At 43.1% G+C, this 22,732-nt stretch overlaps 1 protein-coding gene across 2 annotated transcripts in view; it reads left to right on the forward strand.

Annotated features, from left to right (window-relative positions):
* The window catches only part of ANKRD39 (ankyrin repeat domain 39), a 90,903-nt gene that overhangs the window by 45,435 nt on the left and 22,736 nt on the right, over positions 1-22,732 (forward strand). For both annotated transcript variants that reach the window (XM_069214397.1, XM_069214398.1), the window contains exon 3: positions 8,827-8,930. In XM_069214397.1, coding sequence (XP_069070498.1) covers positions 8,827-8,930 — 104 coding nt within the window. The remainder of the gene's footprint in view (positions 1-8,826; positions 8,931-22,732) is intronic.

Consider the following 22,732-nt stretch of genomic DNA (forward strand, 5'->3'; position numbering starts at 1 on the left):
ACCCCCCAGACCTAAACACACCCCTAAATTGAGTATTTAGGGGCTCCCAGAACACAGCAAGATAGATTCCTGCAACCTAAGAAGAAGAGGACTGCTGAACTGAAAACCTGCAGAGAAGACGGAGACACCAACTGCTTTGGCCCCAGCTCTACCGGCCTGTCTCCCCACTTCTAAAGACACTGCTCCAGCGACGCGTTCCACAGGGTCCAGCATCCTCTGAAGCCTCAGGGGACTACCCTGCATCTAGAAGGACCAAGAACTCCTGAGGACAGCAGCTCTGTTCCCCAAAGACTGCAACTTGCAACAAAGAAGCAACTTTGAAACAACACACGTTTCCCGCCGGAAGCGTGAGACTGCACCCGACGTCCCCGGCTCAACTTGTGGAGAACAAACACCACAGGGAAGACTCCCCAGCGACTACGAGACCGTGAGTAGCCAGAGTTGACCCCCCTGAGCCCCCACAGCGACGCCTGCAGAGGGAATCCCGAGGCTACCCCTGACCGCGACTGCCTGCTTCAAAGACCCGACGCCTGATAAAGACACTGCACCCGCAGCCCCCAGGACGTGAAGGATCCGACCTCCAGTGCAGGAGCGACCCCTAGGTGGCCCTCTCCCTTGCCCAGGTGGTGGCTACCCCAAGAAGCCCCCCCCTTGCCCGCCTGCATCGCTGAAGAGACCCCTTGGTCTCCCATTGATTTCTATTGCGAACCCGACGCCTGTTTACACACTGCACCCGGCCGCCCCGTGCTGCTGAGGGTGTACTTTTTGTGTGGACTTGTGTGTCCCCCGGTGCCCTACAAAACGCCCCTGGTCTGCCCTCCGAAGACGCAGGTACTTACCTGCTGGCAGACTGGAACTGGGGCACCCCCTTCTCCATTGAAGCCTATGTGTTTTGGGCACCACTTTGACCTCTGCACCTGACCGGCCCTGAGCTGCTGGTGTGGTAATTTTGGGGTTGCTCTGAACCCCCCACGGTGGGCTACCTTGAACGCAAACTTGAACCCCGTAGGTGGTTTACTTACCTGCAAAAACTAACAAACACTTACCTCCCCCAGGAACTGTTGAAAATTGCACTGTGTCTAGTTTTAAAATAGCTATATGTCATTTATGTGAAAACTGTATATGCTATTTTGCTAATTCAAAGTTCCTAAAGTTCCTACATGAAATACCTTTCATTTGAAGTATTACTTGTAAATCTTGAACCTGTGCTTCTTAAAATAAACTAAGAAAAGATATTTTTCTATACAAAAAACTATTGGCCTGGAATTGTCTCTGAGTGTGTGTTCATTTATTGCCTGTGTGTGTATAACAAATGCTTAACACTACTCCTCTGATAAGCCTACTGCTCGACCACACTACCACAAAATAGAGCATTAGAATTATCTCTTTTTGCCACTATCTTGCCTCTAAGGGGAACCCTTGGACTCTGGGCATGCTATTTCTTACTTTTAAATAGTACATACAGAGCCAACTTCCTACATTGACCCTTGTCTTTCTCTACATTTTTTCCTTCCAAATGTAAGACAGTGTGTAAAAAAGACATCTATTTGAGAAATGCCCTGTAATTCACATGCTAGTATGGGCACCCCGGAATTCAGAGATGTGCAAATAACCACTGCTTCTCAAAACCTTATATTGTGCCCATTTTCGAAATACAAAGGGTTTCTTGATACATATTTTTCACTCTTTATACTTCAGAAAATCAATTGCTGTACACCCGGTATAGAATGAAAACCCATTGCAAGGTGCAGCTCATGGGTACCTAGGGTTCTTAATGAACCTGCAAGCCCTATATATCCCCGCAACCAGAAGAGTCCAGCAGACGTAACAGTATATTGCTTGCAAAAATCTGACTTTGCAGGAAAAAGTTTCAGAGTAAAATGTGGAGAAAAATTGCAGTTTTTTTCACCTCAATTTCAATACTTTTTCATTTCAGCTATTATTTTCTGTAGGAAACCCTGGTAGGATCTACACAAATTACCTCTTGCTGAATTCAGAATCGTGTCTACTTTTCAGAAATGTTTAGCTTTCCAGGATCCAGAATTGGTTTCATACTCATTTCTGTCACTAACTGGAAGGAGGCTGAAGGCACAAAAAATAGTAAAAATGGGGTATGTCCCAGTTAAATGCCAAAATTGTGTTGAAAAATTGTTTTTTTATTCAAGTCTGCCTGTTCCTGAAAGTTGGGAAGATGGTGATTTTAGCACCGCAAACCCTTTGTTGATGCCATTTTCAGGAAAAAAAACCACAAACCTTCTTCTGCAGCCCTTTTTTCCCTTTTTAAAAACGAAAAACGAAGTTTTCACTGTATTTTGGCTAATTTCTTTGTCTCCTACAGGGGAACCCACAAACTCTGGGTACCTCTAGAATCCCTGGGATGTTGGAAAAAAAGGATGCAAATTTGTCATGGGTAGCTTGTGTGGACAAAAAGTTATGAGGGCCTAAGTGCGAACTGCCCCAAACAGCCAAAAAAAGACCTGGCACCTGAAGGGGAAAAGGCCCGGCAGCGAAGGGGTTAAAGAGGACAATTCTATGTTTTCTCAGCAAGAGATAAACATTCTATGTGTCTCTTATAGTGTAGGCCTGGTTAGGATATACCTTTACATGGTAAGGGATATTGCTCAATGGCATGTTATGCTGTTCTGTGTTTCATCAGGGTAGAACATGCAATTTTGAACTACATACAAGTACAAATAGATTTATCTTCACTAGCTCATTTGGCAATACTATCCTACAGTCATGAGTAGTGTTTCTTACCCATGTTTTCTTTGTCTTAATGTCATTGCTGTGGTCCTTTCCACCACAGTATTGATGAGGTGTTTGTGCATGGATTCACGTCCCATTAAGGGAGAAAATAGATCAATATTCTTTTTGTTAGTTTGCATCTAACACCGATTGGTCAAATTAACATGGATTTGCTTTCGTCCATGTTTTTGAATGTTTGACTCCTTATCTGTGGTTCCTCCCATGTGTTTTACACCGTGAAATATGTAGGGCTCACCTACATTCTTGAATGCCTGGTGTTTTTGAATTATTCTAGACCAGGTTTGTTCCAAGGACAGATTTTTATTGGTATCAATCTAGGTGATACTATCTCCATGCTCTTAACGTTGTTATCCCTTTTTCTTTCTGTGTTCCTTTACACAGTTCTTTTACTAAAAAGGATGTGATCGCTCATAGGTATGTCTATTTCTCCTGTACTAGATCAGTTTTCCTCTGGTTGGAGACTTTCAGTGTTGTTGGGTTACATCTGACTCACATTTGACTAACTATCATGGATGAGCGTAGCCCATGTTTTTCATGTCTTATTGTTTTATTTTCCATGTGGTTCCTTCCACAGGTTTTGATGTTGTAGAGGATGTTATTACTCACCTTAATTATTATGATTATCTGGTATTTTTCTCTTGTTCTAGACTGGTTTTGTAATACTTAGAGACTTTTTTGAAGATCTCAGTTCATATTTCATCCATCAGGTTACTATGACTTTGGTACCTGATTCTAAAGTAAGGAATCTGCGGTTAGATGTCCCTATCAGATGAAATAGTTACTTACTTCGGTAACGCATTATCTGGTAGAGACAGGATCTAGCCGCAGACTCCTTAATGACCCTCCCATCCTCCCCGCTCTGTGAACTGAGTCCTCTTTGGTCTCAGAAGATTTTGTTATGAAAATGTACACCTTGAATTAATAATTTGGTGATTATTTGATACAAGGGTGTCCTTTGTGCTAGCACACTGTTTCAAAAGGCAGTTTCTATAGGTGGCTCCACGTTTTGAGTGTGGAAAATAGTCACAGAAGAAACTGACGTCAGCAAGGGGGTTATATGAACTCAGCTGACGTCACATCCGGTGGACGACATCGATAAGGAGTCGCGTGATGCCCTCTTCTGACGCACAGATGTGCTATGGGAAAAAGGTTTCCAGATCCAGGTTCGTGCCTGGGGTGGATTCTAAAGGAAGGAATCTGTGGTTAGATCTTGTCTTTGCCAGATAATGCGTTACAGAAGGAAAGTAACATGTTCATTTTATGTTATACCAGCAGGAGAAAAAAGTAACAAACTTAAAGAGTACACAAGTTATTGTGGCAACTCTTCTTCATTGTGTTTTCACATGATTAGTTGTGATTGTAAAATGTACCTTTCATCCAAAAACATTGACTCAGGGGGGTTACTCTAGCCATTCTTAAACCTCTTGCGCACAGAGCCCTATGCTTTATGGTCTGAAACACTGGCGCCACAAGGTCCTGCTTGCCTCCCGTTAAGATGTATGACCCTTTGCATTCCGTTTTTGTTGTTGTTGTTTTCAGATGGACAAAATTAGACTAGCGTACCTCATAACAGAAACTGGAAAATAAACATTGAGTTAAGATACATGAATTCATGGCAATCCTTGAAAGAAAATGGGGAGAAGGAGGGTAATGTTGCCTGGTTAAATTGAGCTTCGCATCCTTGCCCTTACAGGACCTTCATTGCCTGTAAAGAAAGTCTATTTGGCCCAATTGTTCTGGGTGTCATAAGTCTCTATGTAGTACGTCTTCTGTATCTTATGTCCAAACCTTTCTTGGCGTGCAACATTCGTGTGCCCTCTATTAATGTTCATTTTTAGCTACTCCTGGATTCTGGTCACGTTCTAGACCCAATTAGCACATTACAATGCTTAATCTCTTCTACTTACTTTCCCGCCACCTTCTGGCTGGCCCGACCACTTTCTGTTTGAATTTACATTACCAACTATCTGCATCTCCACAGATCAATAACACTGGCTGCTATAGGACCGCTATCACAGTCGTCTCTGAATGCCGTTTTCATGCAACACAGTCCCTCAGCCAAATGCTTTGTGTATTGCCTTCCTATTCGGAATTGGATTTACTGTCACTTGTTTCTAATAGATTGATTAGCATTGAAACTAGATTTTCCCACTCCTTGCTTTAATAACCCTCTAATCAAGTTAAAACGAAAACCAAATTGCACCAAATGTATTTGGAGATGTAACTATGACTCCCAACAAAAATTAGAATATATGTAAATCGGGTACTAGAGAAGCTTATCATCAATACTCCTCATCCAGAATTCCGTCAGCTCATAGCAAACAAAAAAGTATTTTTTAAATCTTTAATGAATTAACCTTCAGCTGTATTTCTACTTGGTCTTAATTCTCTTCATAATCATTCTGTGAACAACTAGCCAAATTCTTCAACACTAAAATGAATACAATCAGAGATATTACTGAGGAGTTAAGTCTCTTATCCATTTTACCTTTCGTGTAGGAATGATTTCTACCCCATAAACATATTGTGAAATAATAGCTCATTCAGCATTACTTCAATTACCACAATGCAAATCTGGCTCATTCCTGCATCCAATTACTGTGGGAGTTCTTCTTTGCTGAAAAATATCATGCTATACCATCGCCTTGATATTCTGAATTCATGTAATCCCGTGTTTATTCTCTGGATTCCTTGAACATTGAGATTGTAACCTCCCCCCCCACCCGAAGAAACCTGGGTTAGTTCTCTTCAATGCTATTAACTATTGCCGTACCACATTTTACTCTACAACCTCCAAGATTCTGCTAATTTTTCCAGAATACAATGCTTCCCCGTAGAACATTATATGCTGAATGATGCACAAGCAAGGTTTCCAGCAGAGAAACATCAGTGCTAGACCATGACTCCTGAGTACCTGCTGATGTTGACCGTGTAAGTGCCCTGATTCTACTAGTCCTCTTGGTGGCCATTGACACTGTCAAGCATAGGCTGCTTTTAAATGAACTTCACCTCGCTGCTACTGGAAGCTCTATTGAAGTGGTTCAGTTTCTTCCTAGAAAACAGGCTTTTCTTTTTTGTACTAGTAGGATAACATGTATTATCCCAAAGGTTCCTGCCTGTCACTTTACCTTTTTAATCTGTACATTAGGCCACGTTCTGCCTTCTCCTTTCATGATTTTCAACTGTACACCTATGCGGATTACCCTATTATTTAAATTGAATGCTTGCCCTGCAGATGATTCTTCTCTCCAGCAGTGTCTTTCAGAACTACGAACATGGATGGGAGACCACTGGCTGAAACATAACACCGACAAAACAGGGTTTAATTACTTGTGAGAACCCCAACCTCTGACATCCTTTTTTGTGTCCTCCAGATTTCGAGGCATGTCCAAGCCTATTAATTTAGAGAAAAGTCTAGGATTAAAACTTGATTTATTGTCCAAATGGATCGTCAGGTTGCCCCTGTTATCATTGTGCACCTTCATATGAGGAATATATGGCCTATTCTTCCTTATCTTTCTAACTATAGCATCCATGCTACTGTTATGGCACTGATTGGATTCAGAATAGATTAATATACTGGTGCCTACTTTTAATTTATACAAAATCAAGCTGCTTGACCTGTCACCTGTGACCCTAGGTTTTGTTGGTCTGCGCCAGTTTTAAAATCTTTGCATTTATTGCCCGTGCAAGCTCGTATCTTTTTGAAGATTCTATGCATAATGTATTCCTTGTATCTTTTTCAAGGTGCTATGCATTGTACATCACTCCTAAATGTATTTCCAACTTCTTGCTTAGACGTAGACTGATTGCAACACCGTTTCTTGAAACTGGTTAGTCATACACATCCCTAGATTACACATCCCTAGATTTCAGAAGGCCCGCCAATTCTGTGTGGACTTCTTTGCCACAGTCTCAGGTCTACCTCTGCTCATTATTACTTCAGGAAACATTTACAAATAATTTTATTCAGTCGGTATCTTCCTTCCAGTGGGTATTAGAGTGCTCTCTAACTCCCCATGTAATATAACAGGTCAACCTACACATGCTCATCAAAAGAGGAATGAGAATAGTAAACAAAGGTGAAAGGCTTGCAGTGCTCTAGTGTTCATTTCTAAATCAATTCTAAAAAGAAAGTAGGAAGAATGGAGAGTAAGGGAAAGTAAAAAATTAAGGAAGATTGGGAAAGGGGGAATGGACTGAAGAACTCAAGTGATGGATATAGGCGATTTTATTATTATTGTTTTTTAACGAAAACACACACAGTAGTGCAGGACAGGTGGGGTTAAGAAAAAGCATTGTGGCAAAAAAAAAAATCAGTGGGAGGCGCGTGACTTTAATCTCAACCAAGATACACTAAAAAGGCCAGTTTGGAGCAAAGGAATAAAATTAAAAAGAGGTGACCTATGGCAGTGTGATACTAATGAAACTATACTTAACGGAAATAATTTTTATTGTCAACAGTGTTTCCGGTGACGAAGGGGTAAGACTGTTGAATGTCATTCGTTCTAAAAACAATTTCCAGGGATAATGGTTTGATAATGAAAAAAATGTCATCTTGTTCTTCAAGATGGGTATTCATCGAAATCACATACGCCCAGAAAAGAAACCCTTAAGGGGGTGCAAAAGCGTGTCTAATTGAGTGGCCTAACATTTCATGAACATAGAGTCCTTTGCTATTTCATACCCTGTGATCAAGGACCATGTACCTTGTGAAGCCATACTTTCACAGTGACAACCAATGGCCTCCACCTTTAAGATGAGCCAAGACAAAGTTCAAAGCAACACTAGGTCTCTGTAATAGAAAAGATAATGCTGCAGAGATCTTTGCGCACTGAGCAAATCGCCAGTCTTGTTCACATAACTCAGGAAGGCGAGGCACCTGTGGAAGAGATGTTTCTAATCTGCAGGCCACATGCTGCTGTGCAATTAATACAGATGATTAGGGTAATGCGCCTGTTGCTGCGGCATGAATGTGATCTGCAGGTCACATATTTGTCATTGAGATAGTTCCCTGGATTCATGCTGCAAGATGTAAGTGTACCCAGCAGGTATCGGGTAGGACTCCCACAAGGATAGTTTATTCGAGTAATGCACCTGCTGTAGAGCTAACTTGCTCAGTGTAATAACACTTGTGCTCTTCGTTTTTCAGCGCTATACATTTGATATCAAAGACATGGAGCAATGCTGAAGAAATGATGCAATCACCCCTGTTAAAGCTTAAAACTTAAGACTATGAGCTTGAGAGTGCTCTGCTTTACCAACTCACAGGCTGCACTCCTTTTTTTGAAGTTAGTCCTGCCAGCTTGTTTCTCTTTTATTTATCAGAAGGTAAAAATTCTTAGCATGGATGGTAATACAGTGTCAGGAGGGTGGGTCCCGCGACTAGGGAACGCTGTAGGTCCAAGCGCAGAGGAATGATTATGGTTAGTAAATTATAATCATTCAGCATTGAGCCTTTAAGAGATTAACATGCTATTTGAATATAACCCCCACCCCCATATGAAGCTGGGAGTCCTCAGTAAAAAAGTATGAAAAACATGACCTGCCTTTTGACAGAGCTGTGCAGTCCTACACACCACTGCCTCTGCTCAAGCACCATCTTTGATAAGATTCCTACCATACATATAGTGCCACTGAGGTTTTTGCTCTCTTAGATTTCCATTTTAAAAATCAGCAAGTATATATACTCTTTTGGATTCTGGAAGTGCCAAACCATTTGCATTCTAGTTCATCCTTTTCTTTTTTTAAAACATTTGATTTGTTTTGAGAATGCAATAGGCAGCGTGGCCCACATGGCCTACATTGAACATTATTTCGACTGAAATTAAAATGAAAACGGAAACATCCAAATATACCTGCCTATTAGAATTTTCTTCTCCCCCCTCATTGCCTCCACCAGATAGAGATAAAACCAAAATAACAGACTAATCATCCCACCCCAACGCTGGCCGCCCCCCTCCCCGAAATGTGCATGTGTTCATCATCAGGCGAGAAGCCGACAGATATAGTTGACCCCAAATTTATATACATATATGTTGTTGTTTTTTGCATTTGCAGGTATCTGGTCGGCGGCCATGGACGGGGATTGGCGTCTAGTCAAGAAGTTTATTGAGAGAGGGACGGACCCCAGCCTTCCAGACAAATCTGGGTACACAGCATTGGTAAGAAGCATGTCTGCTGGTGATGCATAAGACCCTTCATTTAATTGGAGGAAGTGTGAGCATGAGCAGAAAGCCTAGCAAGGGATTCTGCTTGAGGTGCATTAGATGAAAAACCAAAAGAGCTGAGGCTGCATATAATGATCTTAGTTAGATACAGAGCATTTATTACATATATGCAGCTGCAGGTTTACATATTTGCTAACCCCATCATTCTCCACCTGCTCCTGTGCACCCCTTAGAACAATTTATAATATCTATTTCTCAATTGCCCACCATATTTTCTTTATTTTTCCTCTTTTTTTCTAAGTTGACTAATTTTTAAACAGACATTCAAGAAATATTCAACCAATTTTTTGTGTGCTAACATATTCTTGATACTTGGGTGAAACAAAATTAATGCAAATTGATTCATTTTGTTTGTAAGGCAAGAGTCATCTGTGTACCCCTTTTCTGTGATTGGATCTTGAACAAATTCACATGCTTTAATCATTCTCAGTTATTAGGCTAGTACAAGCAGCAGGAGTATAAACATGCATTATTGCAAAGCAATAGAATAAGTAGCACCTCTGGATCATTGAAAGAAACAAAACTACAACCAAGACGGAGGGTGTCCTTTGATGTTAATTCATACCAAGATCACCATACGTTTTATTTTCTGCTGCATTTTTTGTCTTTCGTAGGAAATCCAGAAGGGCCCAGCTCTCTATCAGCTTTTTTTCAAGAAAACAGAAAAATAACTATTTTAAACTAAACTGTGGAAAAACATCCCTGTTGCTGTCAGAATTGGATTTTCTTTTCAAATTTGTTTTGTATCAATGTGTTACTTTTCAGTGCCTTTCAGTCAAGTTCATCTAATAGCAGTTGCTCACACACTGTCTTTTAACAGGTATGCGTTCAGTTCTGACACCCCATCACACTACATTAGATGTAATGTGATTATTGTGTTGACAATCTTACCTTATATCCCCTGTTGTATGTCAGTAGGTTCAACATGTATTTGTCTCCATGGAAAAGTCTAATTGTAACACTTGCCACAAAACCTGCACAAGACCATTTAGAATAATGATTTATGAGGCCCAGCACATGCTTGGGTAATTGGTGTGGCATTCCACAGGAACATAAACTTCACTGGATAATGTGGGGACCTTCAGAGAAAAGTACAAAGGGGCCACAAGAACACAGAGTGGAAGATACACACAGGTGACAAAATAGCAACATAAAACCCCAGGTAGAGGGAAACAAGTACACGAGAGAGACAGCTGGAAAAAACACATGTTTCCTTGTGGTGTGCTTAACCAAAAATAAAAAATAGTGCCTGAAAAGTAAGCAGTGGAAGGACACAAGTAATGAGGTCTTGCTATAAATGAACGACAAACACAGAAGGAGGAAGGAATTCCCACACTAGCTGATATGTATAAGGCAATCAAATTTGAGTGACTATAAACTAATCAAAACATTGGGTGGGCTCTAATCTGACATTAGGTCTTTTTGCAAACAGGCAGGTTGCTCTGTCTGGTAGGCTGACCTAAATAGGACAAAACAATAAAGAAGACAAATTGTGCATCTCTCTGTTGGAAAGAAAAACCTAGGTTTTTCTTTCTTTTTTGTCACTTACATGTCTTTACTTGTACAAAAGTAAGTCATAATCTCATCACTGGGGGACCTACCTGAAGAGTTCTTATTCAGTGCACTCTCTTCCGTTTCTTGATTCCTATTTCAATGCATCATCATATTCATATAATCGTCAAATCAACCCCTTTGACTATTTATCCTGCATAGCACTTACCAAAACGTTGGCTAAAATCCCCTCAAAAAGGCTCTCTATGCCGATAACTTCCAGTGTGTACTAAAGTTTGCAAGTGTCATTTATTTCAGTGGTACCCTTTTGTTTTCACATAGGGTTTCATGCACAGTTTTCAGTAACAACACTTCAGGAAATTTGCATATGTTATTCGTTATATTTATTTCCACAAACATTCTTCTTCAACTCAAAATGTGCAAGCCTGTGAAGCCTTCCTAGATGGGAAGTGTTTTGTAAGTAGAAACACTGGCACAATCTCAATTTGGATTCAAACGTTGTATCGCAACATCCATGCCTTTAACATCACTTTTCATGCATTAGTTACATATATATACGTTCTACTCATGCACATTTTCTTAAGCTCTAAACTGTTTTCACTGAATAATTTCCATTAGGTCTCAAAATAATTCTTTGTAAACCCTTTTCAAATGGACCCCTGCATGGTCAGACAACCAAATTCTGGCTAGCCCCAACAGGACTAAGGGCCAGATGTATGACCTTTTGTTTTGCGACTCGTAATTTGTGATCCGTATGGGAATCGAAAATTGTGAGTCGCCAAACAAAATGTACTACAGTGTTAAGTATACTGTTTGCAATTGCCAATGGGATCGCAAATGACCAGCTTCATCAATATTCATGAGGTAGGTCTCAGTTTGCCATCCCATTGTAATTGGCTGCACTCTCAAGGATGGTGGCATGCTGGGCACAGCAAACCTCCATGTCCTTGGCTGCTTTTTAAATAAAACAGTTTTTTTGGTAAAATGCAGCCGGTTTCCTTGAACAGAAAACTGGATGCATTTAAAAAAAAAAAAAAATGAAAAAAAATATTTTCGCTTCCATTCACACAGGGGAAGGAATCCTTTAGGGACCCCTTCCCGTTTGCGAATGGGTTAACACCAAATTGAAATTGGTTTTAATTGTTATTGTTTTGCGACTGTATTTGCGGTCACAAAACAATCATACATACCAATCAGATTTGGTATTAGGAAGGGACACCCTGAACATGCCCATTCCGAATACCAAATTGCAAAACCCAATTTGCGATTCAGTAACAAGTTACCGAATCGCAAATTGGGCTTTATACATCTCAAAAAACATTTTTAGAGTCGCAAACGGGCCAATTCTGTGAATTGGCCTGTTTGGGACTAGAAAAATGCTTTGTACAGGTGGCCCTTATTACTTAGGTGAGTGTCCCCTCTCTGATCCTCTAGTTTTCAGTAAGCAAGCCTCTACTTGACGAGCTGCTTGCAATCACTCTGTAAACTCTGAGGGTGCCTTTCTATAACTGCAACTCCAAGAAGACCGTTGAGACTTTTAAAGTCTCTAAAGACCCGCAAATCTCTTGGGACTTGCCAGTTAACCTTACACTAGGTGTGTTAATCTTCAATGGGATTTTCAAGGCCCAAACTGATTTCCTTCTCTCATAAAAATGTCTGTATTTAATTGTTAAAGAAATAGAACACAACTTGTGAGGTGTCCTTAAAAATACATTTGTCTCACAAGATTTTTCACAGCACGGTCGCCATAAGAGATTACATGAGAGTCCCGGAATTGATGGTACGACTCATATCAGCAGATGTACCTAGAACTACAGATACCATTGAGTACCTGACAGTACATCTGCTGTTTAGGCCCTGACCCAGGGCTTGGACCAACTTTCTGAAGATGTTCTTCATGAAAATTTCAGCCCAAACGAGGGATGTGCTGCATCTGATCAACTGCTTCCAGTGACTTCTGAGGACAATAGCTCTTCCAGTCAGTTAGACACTGGAGTTATTTATGTATTTTTAGGGAATCTAACATTGCTTGTACCTCATATTTGTTCTCTCCATCTCCAATAGTGAGGAAGGTGGTTTGATTATTCTCTTTGCTGGTACTGCAGGTTTATTCAGAGATGCATGGAAGGTTAGGGGTATTCTCATGGGAGGTAGCATATCTAATATTGTGGTGTTCTGCCCTAAACCATTTTGGACAGCAAATCAGTAATGATATCCAAGAGTGCAGAAAATAAGGAAAGGGGTAACAGTTCTTTGTAGCCACATTATTCAATGCCCTATAGTCTATGCAAGTTCTAAGCTTGCTTCTCTTTCTTTTTTTTCTTTTTGGGAGGAAACTAAGGATTTTGATTGCCTCTTGAAACCACTGGCTTGATATTTGTATGAATAGTGTCACAAGAGCCCAGTTTTATCCTCAGCCTGAGTGTAGGTTCTGCTACACATTCGCTTTGTCTTTGGCTCTTGATCTATTTGGCAGTCAAATTCCTGATGGGGAGTCAAGGTTTCTATCATTTTCTCACTGAAGATCTCTGAAAAGTCCAGATCCAGTTCAGTAAAATCAGATTATTATGGCACCAGTACAGGTGTACGTGATTTTGCAACACAAAGCAAACCGTTTATTTCACAGTATGCAGTGAAATGGAATAGACCCCTTTTCCTAATTGATCAAGGGATTGTGTTCTCTAAGCCTTGGCTCAGTAATGATCTTTGAGGGACTTTGCTGATGAGGTGCTTGGGTTGCAAGGTGTAGGGAAGGAGCCTGATTCGCTGGGTCCAGTTGGATAGGTAGGGGCCAGCCAGCTCAGGGCAGAACCCCATATTCCAGAGTTGTGGAGTCCCAAATTAATCCCATACAGGGGCCATCAGTTAAATCAAGTTGACTGCATGGACTAAATATTTTGCCTTTTTGGTCTAAGTTGTAATAGGCCTAAGTGATAACAAGGAGCCTTCAGAGGTGTCACCTGCATTGGTGTTAATTTATAAACAGCAGTTATATGATTCAGACAAGCATATTGCCATTTACAAAAAATTCCCTGTGGCCTCTAAATCTGTCATTAGAGTTAGAGATTAATATATGAGACCATAATAATACAACAATACACCCATGGTAAGATTCCGAGTGACAGCCTTACCAGTTTTTGCTATGTTAGCTTGTTGGATGATACTGGCTTCCAATTATTGTTTGGGCTTTTGTTATGTTAGGCTATGCTATGAGGATTTGTAGAGCACACTTTTCACCTGAGGGATATCCAGGCGTTGTAGCAGATGAGTAGGCTGATCGGGCTTCTAGTTGAATAGCCAGGTCTTCAGTTTCCTGCAGAATTCGAGAATGGTTGGTGAGGTTCTGATGTAGTTTGGAAGGTCGATCCAGGAATTGTCGGTGATGTAGGAAAAGGAGTGTCCTCCTGACTTGCACCTGCGGATGCTGTGTATTTGCGCTGGGTGGAGTGAGGTTGAGCTCAGTTGCCATGTGAGTGGGTTAGTGGAAGTTGAGGTGGTGGATGAAATTGGCAGGTCTGCCACTGTGGAGGGTCATTGCATGCGTAGGTAAGCCGTTTAAATTGGCATTGCTTCTGGATTGGTAGCGAGGGTAGCTGTCTGAGGTGGGGCGTGATATGTGGGTTGCGGGGAATGTTGAGGATGCGTCTGTGGAGGTGTTCTGCATGGTCTGGAGTCTTTGTAAAAGTTGATTTGAGATGCCAGCCTAGAGAGGGTTGCCATAGTCTAGTTTGCTGGTGATGAGGCCCTGGGTTACCATGAATCTGTTATCGGTCGAGTCAATCGAATATCTTGCTGAGCATATGTAGGATGAAGAAACAAGAGGAGGAGGCGCCATTTACTTGTTTGGCCATTGTGAGTCTGTCATCCACAATGATGCTAAGGTTTTTAGTGTGGTCGGTTTGGGTGGGCATGGGTCCCAGGTCTGTTGGACATGAGGATGAGTCCATGGAGAGCTCTTGTTGTCGAAGATCAGAACTTCAGTTTTATCTGTGTTGGGCTTTAGGCAGTTATGTTTCACCCAGTTTACTTCTTTAGACATGCAGGTGTTGAAGCTAGTCCTGTTGGTGTAGTTGTTGTCTGTGAGGGAGAGGATGAGGTGGATGGGTGTAGTGGACGATGGATGATGGAGTGATCTGTCCAGGTGAGCAGAGTGAGGTGGCTGATTTTGACTTTGTTACTGGCTGTGACAATGGGGCTGAGGATGTGTCCTGTATTGTGGGTGGGGCCTTGGACGATGTAGGTGAGTCCTAGGATCTGGAGGCTCTCGAGTAGGACAGTGGAGCTGGGATATTTTCGGTTGTTGAGATGGAACGTGAATTCGCCAAGTAAGATTAATTTGTTTGAGCTGATGGCAACAGGGGTGATGAAGTCTGTTAGAAAATTGCTGAAGTATTCTTGTCACAGTTTTTCATGAAATACCTATTCAGTCCACACTATAAACACAAATTGGCTGGTTTATTGCCTTTGTTTTTCTTGTCTTAGCAGAGGTAGCCTTATCCTACCGATTTACATCAGCTCAACTCTGGAATCTATTGTTTACCGAAGATGTCCTAATTTAAAAGCTACTGTTGACTCTGATTTTTTCTTTTCTTCCTTGCATTCAGCAACACAGTGCCCCAACTGTAAAAGAAGGCCTATTAGAGCATCAGAGTTAGTGGGTCGAGCAACAACCTCAGCCAGCATAGCCTTAAGCTCAGCCTCCATACCTCTGTTAAAAATAAAATACCCTTTTGGCTAAAGGTTAGTTCATCTCCACCACCAGTCGACTGAAGTGAGCCAGGAAACTCAACACATCTCTGTTCCGTTGCTATCTGTCTAATAGTTAATTATCCACTCTCTGCAAATAATTGCCACAGTTGTTTCTTAAAAGTGTGATAATTATACAAAATAGGATTGTCCTCAGATACAATATGAATTGACCAGGATCCCCCACGTCCTGACGTGTAGGACAAAGCAAAGGTAACCCTTGATTCAGTGGTGGGAAATACGTCTGGGCGACACAGAATGCACAACTGGGATTGAATTAGGGATATGTTCAACTTTGAGAATCCCCAGAAAGTCTCTCTGAGGCTGCCAATGGAATATTTAACTGATTGGCCAGCATCTGGGAGGTTTATACCCCTACTGGATTACTTTTGGGAAAGGCCCTAGCCTATGAATATTTCCTGACTACATACTAGGCCCTAAATGAGAACTTGATGGGATAGCTTTACCAGTTGATTTCAAAGCTTTGGTTTTCTACACAGAAGGGCTTAAGTTTCTGCATAGCTTGCAAAATCCTTAACAAATAAAAAAACGAGAAGGCCCCTGAAATCATTCTGTCTGGGTAATCTGTTTCAATAGTTTTGGATTTTGTCATGACTCCAAACTTTAAGCCGTGTTTTCTTTTATCTGCTTAATTGTAGAGAAGGCATGGACTCATCTTTTCCTGGCACCCACAGCACCATTGCAAGCTTTTGTTCAGAGACCACACTGGATGAAGCCAAATATGGTGTGCCCTCCCTTTCACGGTCATTAACTGTCTATGTGGTGAAAGAAATTAGAAGGTTAGGGGGAAGTTTGAAGTGGGTAAGACATAGGGGAGCCACAAGAATAAAACAGTCACAATTCAGATATGGGCACCAGTAGCCTCCAGAAGCAGTATTTAATTGTACTTTTCTTTGGAGTCATATCAGACAAAGACTGCTGCAGGCAGCTCCTGCGCCCCTCCACAGGTCTATGGCTTGTGCATGTGCGCAGCTCGCACATGCACTTTTACGTTTTTGCCACAAGAGGAGCTAAGACAGTGGTTAACTGGGATACTGCACACATCGTCTTTCCAGTAGATGTGACTAGATCCATTCATACCTTTGAGTTACTGACACCAAGCTTGTGCCATCAATGCTTTCTTTCATCTCAAACCCCACAGTAGGTGGATAGATGTCCTTTAGAGCATCTGGGTCCCTCTCCTAAAGGTCTGTCTCCTAGAGTGAGCCCAGCAGGCCCTCTTGAGGCCCTTTGTTATCGTCCACATGCTTGTTAGACTGCGTGTAGCTGTTGCAGAATCTATCACATAATAGTCCTCTTTAAAATGCCCCTTCTTTTGAGAGCTACAAACAAATAATCACCTTGGGGTTGGAAGTACCATCCTGCCCTCCCTTGTCGTAGTGTTCCTGACTTGGAATTCCTTTCGCTTTTTGTGTGTGTCCTCCCTTGGATACTTGGGAATTGCTCTTGCCCTTATCCTCCTTTACAATCTGTTGAACGTTTTTCTCTCCCTTTGGGATAGAGCAATGCTGCTCCATATTGTTGTTAACATTGTTAGCTAACCACTTGTCACCCAATGCTGCAAGTTTCTCTGGACTCTTCTCTGTCACATCTGAAAAGTATTGCGAAAATGGGATATAGCACTCCTCCTTGAGTCACTCTGTCATCATCAACAGCCTTTTCTTTCATCCCTCTTATCCACCAATTCAGTCTTGCAGCATCACAAATCCATGTTTTATAGAACATCATCACCTTCCTTTGTTTCATTGAATTGCTGGAGGTACTGGGCTGGCTTTGTCCCAAACCTTCTGATCAGTGCTTCTTTCATATCCTTATTGTTCATTTCATAAACTAAAGTCATTCTCTCTGTGATTGCCATTACTTCTATGGGGAAGCAAATATCTAGTTCAAGCCTGTCCTCTACAATTGTTCTCAAAACTCAAAAACCATTCCATAACATCCATGCCTTCCACATACGTACACAAGCTCTTTTGGAACATTTGCTGGTACTCCTGCAGAGTTGGAGGTAGATTTTCTTCTTCAGATGTAGCTGTGTCTATTGCCATCCTAAGCTTCTCCCTCTGTAAGACTATCCTCTCTCTCTTTCTCGTTTCCCTCTTCTTCCCCTTCCCCTTCCCTTCTCCTTCCCTTCTTCTTTCCTCTAGGCCCATTCTTCCTGTCTTTCCCACCTCCTTTCTCCTTGGTCTTGTGAGCTAATCTCAACTTCTGCTTCTCAAATTCTCTGGCCTTTTCCTCTTGCTCAGCAGCTTTCAGGAGCTCCAGCTACAAGTTCAGCGTCTTAATCAAACTTAGCTCTCCCAGGGGAATAATGTCTAAAGCTGTTGGCAGAGGTACCTGGGGAGTGTTTGGGGAATCTTGTGATAGAGTTCTGAGAGCCTGACACCACTGTACTCCCTCCCAGAGTTCCTATTTTGGAACTTCCCACCCCACAGTTCATCACAGTTTCTTCCCTACCATCCCGGTTTCTCTAATTGTCCTTAACAAAACCAACAAAAATCTCTGCATCCTTGGTCCTTGGAGCCCTCCACCCTCTTGTCAAATACAGATCCCTCAAGTTTTCTAAGAACAGTGTGTCACTTTCTACTCTCCCCAGCTGGGTATCTGTTGTTGCATTGTGACCTTACAGATCCCACTGCTGCCATCAGTTGTCAATTGTTAGACCCTGTTTGCATGCCACAGGGAAGATATGGGCTACTAGGGTCCGACCATGGTGCTTAAGTAGTTTGTCATTGGGGCCTGTCCTCTTATGACTTTGTAAACTGGACCAAGTACAACCCTTTATACACTTGACTCTCCTAGTAGCAAGGGCAGGCAGCCACAGGCTTCTTAGGAAGGTAGCGTGGGTGGTCAAGAGTTTAGAACACCAGTCAGTCAGCAGACACAATAGCAGTATAAAGCCAGTGCTTATCCTTTATGGCAAAACAAAGTACTTTAATATCCTAATGCTACTAAATGTGACACAGTCAGATGGGCACAGCATAGAGCTTTGTGCTAAGCTGCATTGTAACAGTGAGGTGCTACACCCTTCCATCTGCAGAATAATTGTTCTCCCTCTTCTTAGTGTTGAGACCTGAGTTTTATTATTCCCAACCACCTTTGGGCTCAGTCAATATTAGACTTGGACCTAAAAGGCTCAAAGTTTTCACTTGTTTGATATCAACTCAGTTCATTGTTTATAATGTTCCTTTTGCAAGTAGTCTGAAGGTGTGTGTTAGGCTCACCCACGCACCTCAGTTTTTGTTCGACATTGCAAGCTAAACACCTGGTTATTTGCTTCCGTCTGGGCTATGTGGTGGATGCTAGCTGCACTCCCACCCTTACAGCTTGATTACTCCTTTACAGTAGCAGTGGCTATACTCAGGACAGTTTTCATAGGACAGCCTTGAGAATGTCAGTATGTAGCAATACCAGACTTTACCATGGCGGTCCTCTTGATGACTTTGTCAGGTGCTCCACAGTGGTAGTTGCAGCTTCCATGATGAGTTCTTCATAGTGATGTCTTGGAAGTTGTGGCCTTCAAGCCACTCAGGGTTCAACGCTTTGGCAGTAAAACAGCTTTCCTCTCTTCGGCAGCAGCAGTCTTTCAATCCTGCAGAGGACTGGCAGACTTCACAAGAATACATGCTGTGGTGAATCTTAATACAGCTCACTTATGAACTACCTGAAGAAACTGATGTGCCCCTTTACAGGACTGGTCACTCCTGGATCTCTCTGTTGGGTCAACAGCTTTCTCTGGGCTCCTCATGATGGCAACTTGTGGGGCTTCTGAACCGGGACAGCCTCTCCTCCTGCAGGCCAGGCACACCCCTGCTGTCTCTCAGCAGGTAGGCATGCTTGGTGACTCTTCAGGCAGATCATTGCCCTTCCAGCAGAAAGAATTCACTTAAGGTGATGGCCTCTTGTGAGAAACCTGGTCTGTAGTTGGAAGGGGTATGTACCTGTCCAAGTAGGGACCACAATCCTAGCCGGTGTAAATCAAATACACTACCTACATTAACCTGTGCTCACCCTCTAGTAGCATGGCAGAGAGCAGGCAGGCTAAACTTAGAAGGAAATGTGTAAGGTGTTTGTGTGACACACCTGTAGCAATCACCATGAAAACACCACAAAAAGGACTCCACACTGGTTTTTGAAAAATACAGATTATTTATCTGAATAGATTGAGACTAAAGCGACAAAAGTCCCAATAAATATATCAGAGTAATTTAAGTTAAAGGTTGTCAAAACAAGAGCAATTTGATTGAGTGGATGTCAAAACATGAACACTCTACACAGTGCTTGTTTTAGGTTAATTACAGGAATGTTACAAGCCGAATGATGCATCGGCGAGAATTGCCGGGAAATTGTAGTTGGGCCGATTGGGCACTGACTGGCGTTGAGGTGCAAGGTATGATGGGGGTCATAATGCTGTGGCCACGGGCTGTAAACACAGACACCAGGGCTGGCGCTGTGGCCGGAAAAGCAAAGCAGTGTGAGGATGCGACTCACCAGCCAACAGAGTGCAGCACGTCCCCGCTGCAATGGTGACCAGACGAGCTTTGCAAGCTGTAGCTCCAGAGATAAGAGCAGTCCAGGTACCGTGCTCTGCAGGGCAATCCTCAGCATGGTGGCCCGCAGGTCAAACATGTACCGTGCTCCGGCTGGCACACCCGCAGGTTTTCCCCGGATTAGAAGTAGGTGATCACCAGCAGAGCCGCTCACAGGGTTTGGGATGGCCGGGTGGCGCATTACAATGAATCCGCTTACAGGGTGTTAGCTACATGGGACGACAGATTGGGAGAAAGCCGCTCCTGGAATGGGGGATGAATGGGTCAAAGAATCCTAAATGAAACTGCTCCCGGGGGTGTTTGACGAATGGGGGCAGCATGCTCAGGTGAAGCTATTCCTGGAGTTGTTGAAATTGGTGTGGTGGTTCCAACGGAGCCGCTCACCAGGTCTTTGATGTCCCTGAGACCTCAAGGGAAAACAGGGGGCAAGCCAGCATGCCCTTGGAGTCACTCTGGGTGCCGTTCTGTATCCCCTCTTGGCAGGGCAGAGGTCAGCAGGCACCAGGGCAGCGCAGCAAAGCAGGGCAGCAGTTCCTAGGATCACTCAGTTCCAGCAATGGAGCAATCCTTTCAGTGCAGCAGTCTTTACTCCAGCAGAGGCTAAGCCTGGTCCAGGAGTGATCTGATGTTAGTGGGTGAGGACCCAGGACTTTTACTAGAAAGTACCTGTGATGTGAGGGGTGACTACAAAGAGTTCTTGAGAAGTGCACAGGCCCCCCTTTGAGGTCAGTATTGCCTCCAGACTGTCAGTGGGATGTAATAAGCCTCTCTGTGTGGACTCTAGTCACTGCCCTTTGAGGTGTAAGTTTGAGCCCTTCCCAACCTCTTCCCCTGGAAGACTCCTCAGTATGCAGATGTAGCTAAGTATCCTGTGTAGCGAGTGTCTGAAGGGAATGCCCAAGTTTAGCTGTCACCTCGCCCAAACCAGACTTGTACTGGAGTTAGGCTGTAGACACATAGGGCAGTGAGTGCAGAGAAATACCTACTTTCTAAAAGTGGCATTTCTAAAATAGTAATAATATTTCTTACTTTATAAGTAAAGATGATTTATTATTACCATTCCAGTGGTACTAAACATGATACAGACACTCCTCTCAGGTCAGAAATTATAGCTTAAAGATAATTTAAGGCATCCCTAATGCTTGATATGAAAGGGGCAGGCCTCTTTCATTACCAGGACATGAGAACTTAAAAGTATATGTCCTGCCTTTTGCTTACATGGCACCCTGCCCTATGGGCTATCTAGTGCCTACCTTAGGGGTGACTTAAATGTAAGAAAAGAGGTGTTCTGGGCTTGGCAAGTGGTTTTAAGTGCCAAGTCATGGTGGCAGTGAGACTGCACACCCAGGCTCTGCACTGGCAGGCCTGAGACATGTTTACAGAGCTACTTCAGTGGGTGGCAAAATCAGTACTGCAAACACAATATTAGCATTTAATTTACAGGTCCTGGGTATATGGTATACCACCCTACAATGGACTTACAGGTAAATTAAATATGCCAGTTGTGGATACACCAATGTTACCATATTTTAGGGGAGAAGCACGTTCACTTGTTAGCAGTGGTAAGGTGCTCAGAGCCATTAGGCCAACAAAAAGATGGTTCGAAAAAATAGGAGGAGAAAGGCAAAATGTTTGGGGATAACCCAGCAGGAAGGGCCATTTCCAACACCTCTCATTTCAAGGTGACAGGAAGACACCAGCCGTAGTTTCACAGCTGTTCTTTGAGTATGCTGTGGAATGCCCCTTTCCTTGGCCAAGAGGAACTTGATACAGGGAGAAATTAGGGTGTGTGGGATCCCATATTTACACACTTTTTCCAGATAGGGGATGGATATCCACTAAGGCTTCAGAATCTGTTTTGGTAGGTTCTCTTTCAAATGTCATTTTCAGGCTGGTCTCCAGGCTTGTTTTGTGTGCAGAGTGATGTCTCTCACAGCAGGTAGCAATTAGGCTGGCTACAAACAGGAGTATCTACAATGTGCACATTGAGGTATGAGTTTGCATCACCTGGCTGTCGTTAGCATTCCTAAAGTAATAATCAGAGACGGGCTAAAAGGCAGGCACCAAGTAGAAACTTTCTCACCTTGAACAACAGAAGCTACAACAGCACACCTACCCCTATCATCTACCAAATGGCAGTGCTCAGGAAGAACTAATCAGCATTCCTGGCAAACAAAGGCCCTCACAGAATTTCTAGTTGTAGCCCTGGCCGTATCCTCCTCATTTGTGTCTGGGTCTCCACCTTCCAGTTACCTGAATGTAGGCAGTACACTTCCATTGTATTGGGGAAGCTGTCCTCCTCCTTGGGCCCTGCTAAGTTAAGGGCATCCAGATGGATCCCTCTGACCCCAGTACTCGGACTCAAAAGACACAGACTCCTACATGTGACACACACTGCACATACACGCACTGGACATGCATACAAGATGTTAGTACAAAGTTATGGTTTTCACCTTACACAGGAACTTTAAACGAGTGGGATCAGCATACTGCACTCTGACACAGGGTAAAAAGGTCAGCTCACGCTATGGGTTCAAATACACAGCGCTCTGCTTTCAATACTTAGGGGGTCATTACAACCCTGGCCGTCCAAGACCGCCAAGGCTGTTTCGGAGGAAGCACCACCAACAGGCTGGCGGTGCTTCACAGGGAATTACGACCGCGGCGGAAGCACCGTGGTCGCACCGCCGGGACCGGTGGTTTCCCGCCAGAGGGGTCCCGTCGGTTTTAATCCGCCAGGGCAGCGCTGCCCAGGGGATTACGAGTCCCCCTACCTCCAGCCTTTTCCTGGCGGTTTGAACCGTCAGGAAAAGGCTGGCAGTACGGGGAGTCGCGGGGCCCCTGCCACGGCCCCATGCAGCTTTTCACTGTCTGCTATGCAGACAGTGAAAAGCGCGACGGGTTCAACTG

This window comes from Pleurodeles waltl, chromosome 11 (assembly GCF_031143425.1).
Source record: "Pleurodeles waltl isolate 20211129_DDA chromosome 11, aPleWal1.hap1.20221129, whole genome shotgun sequence".
Lineage (NCBI taxonomy): Eukaryota > Metazoa > Chordata > Amphibia > Caudata > Salamandridae > Pleurodeles > Pleurodeles waltl.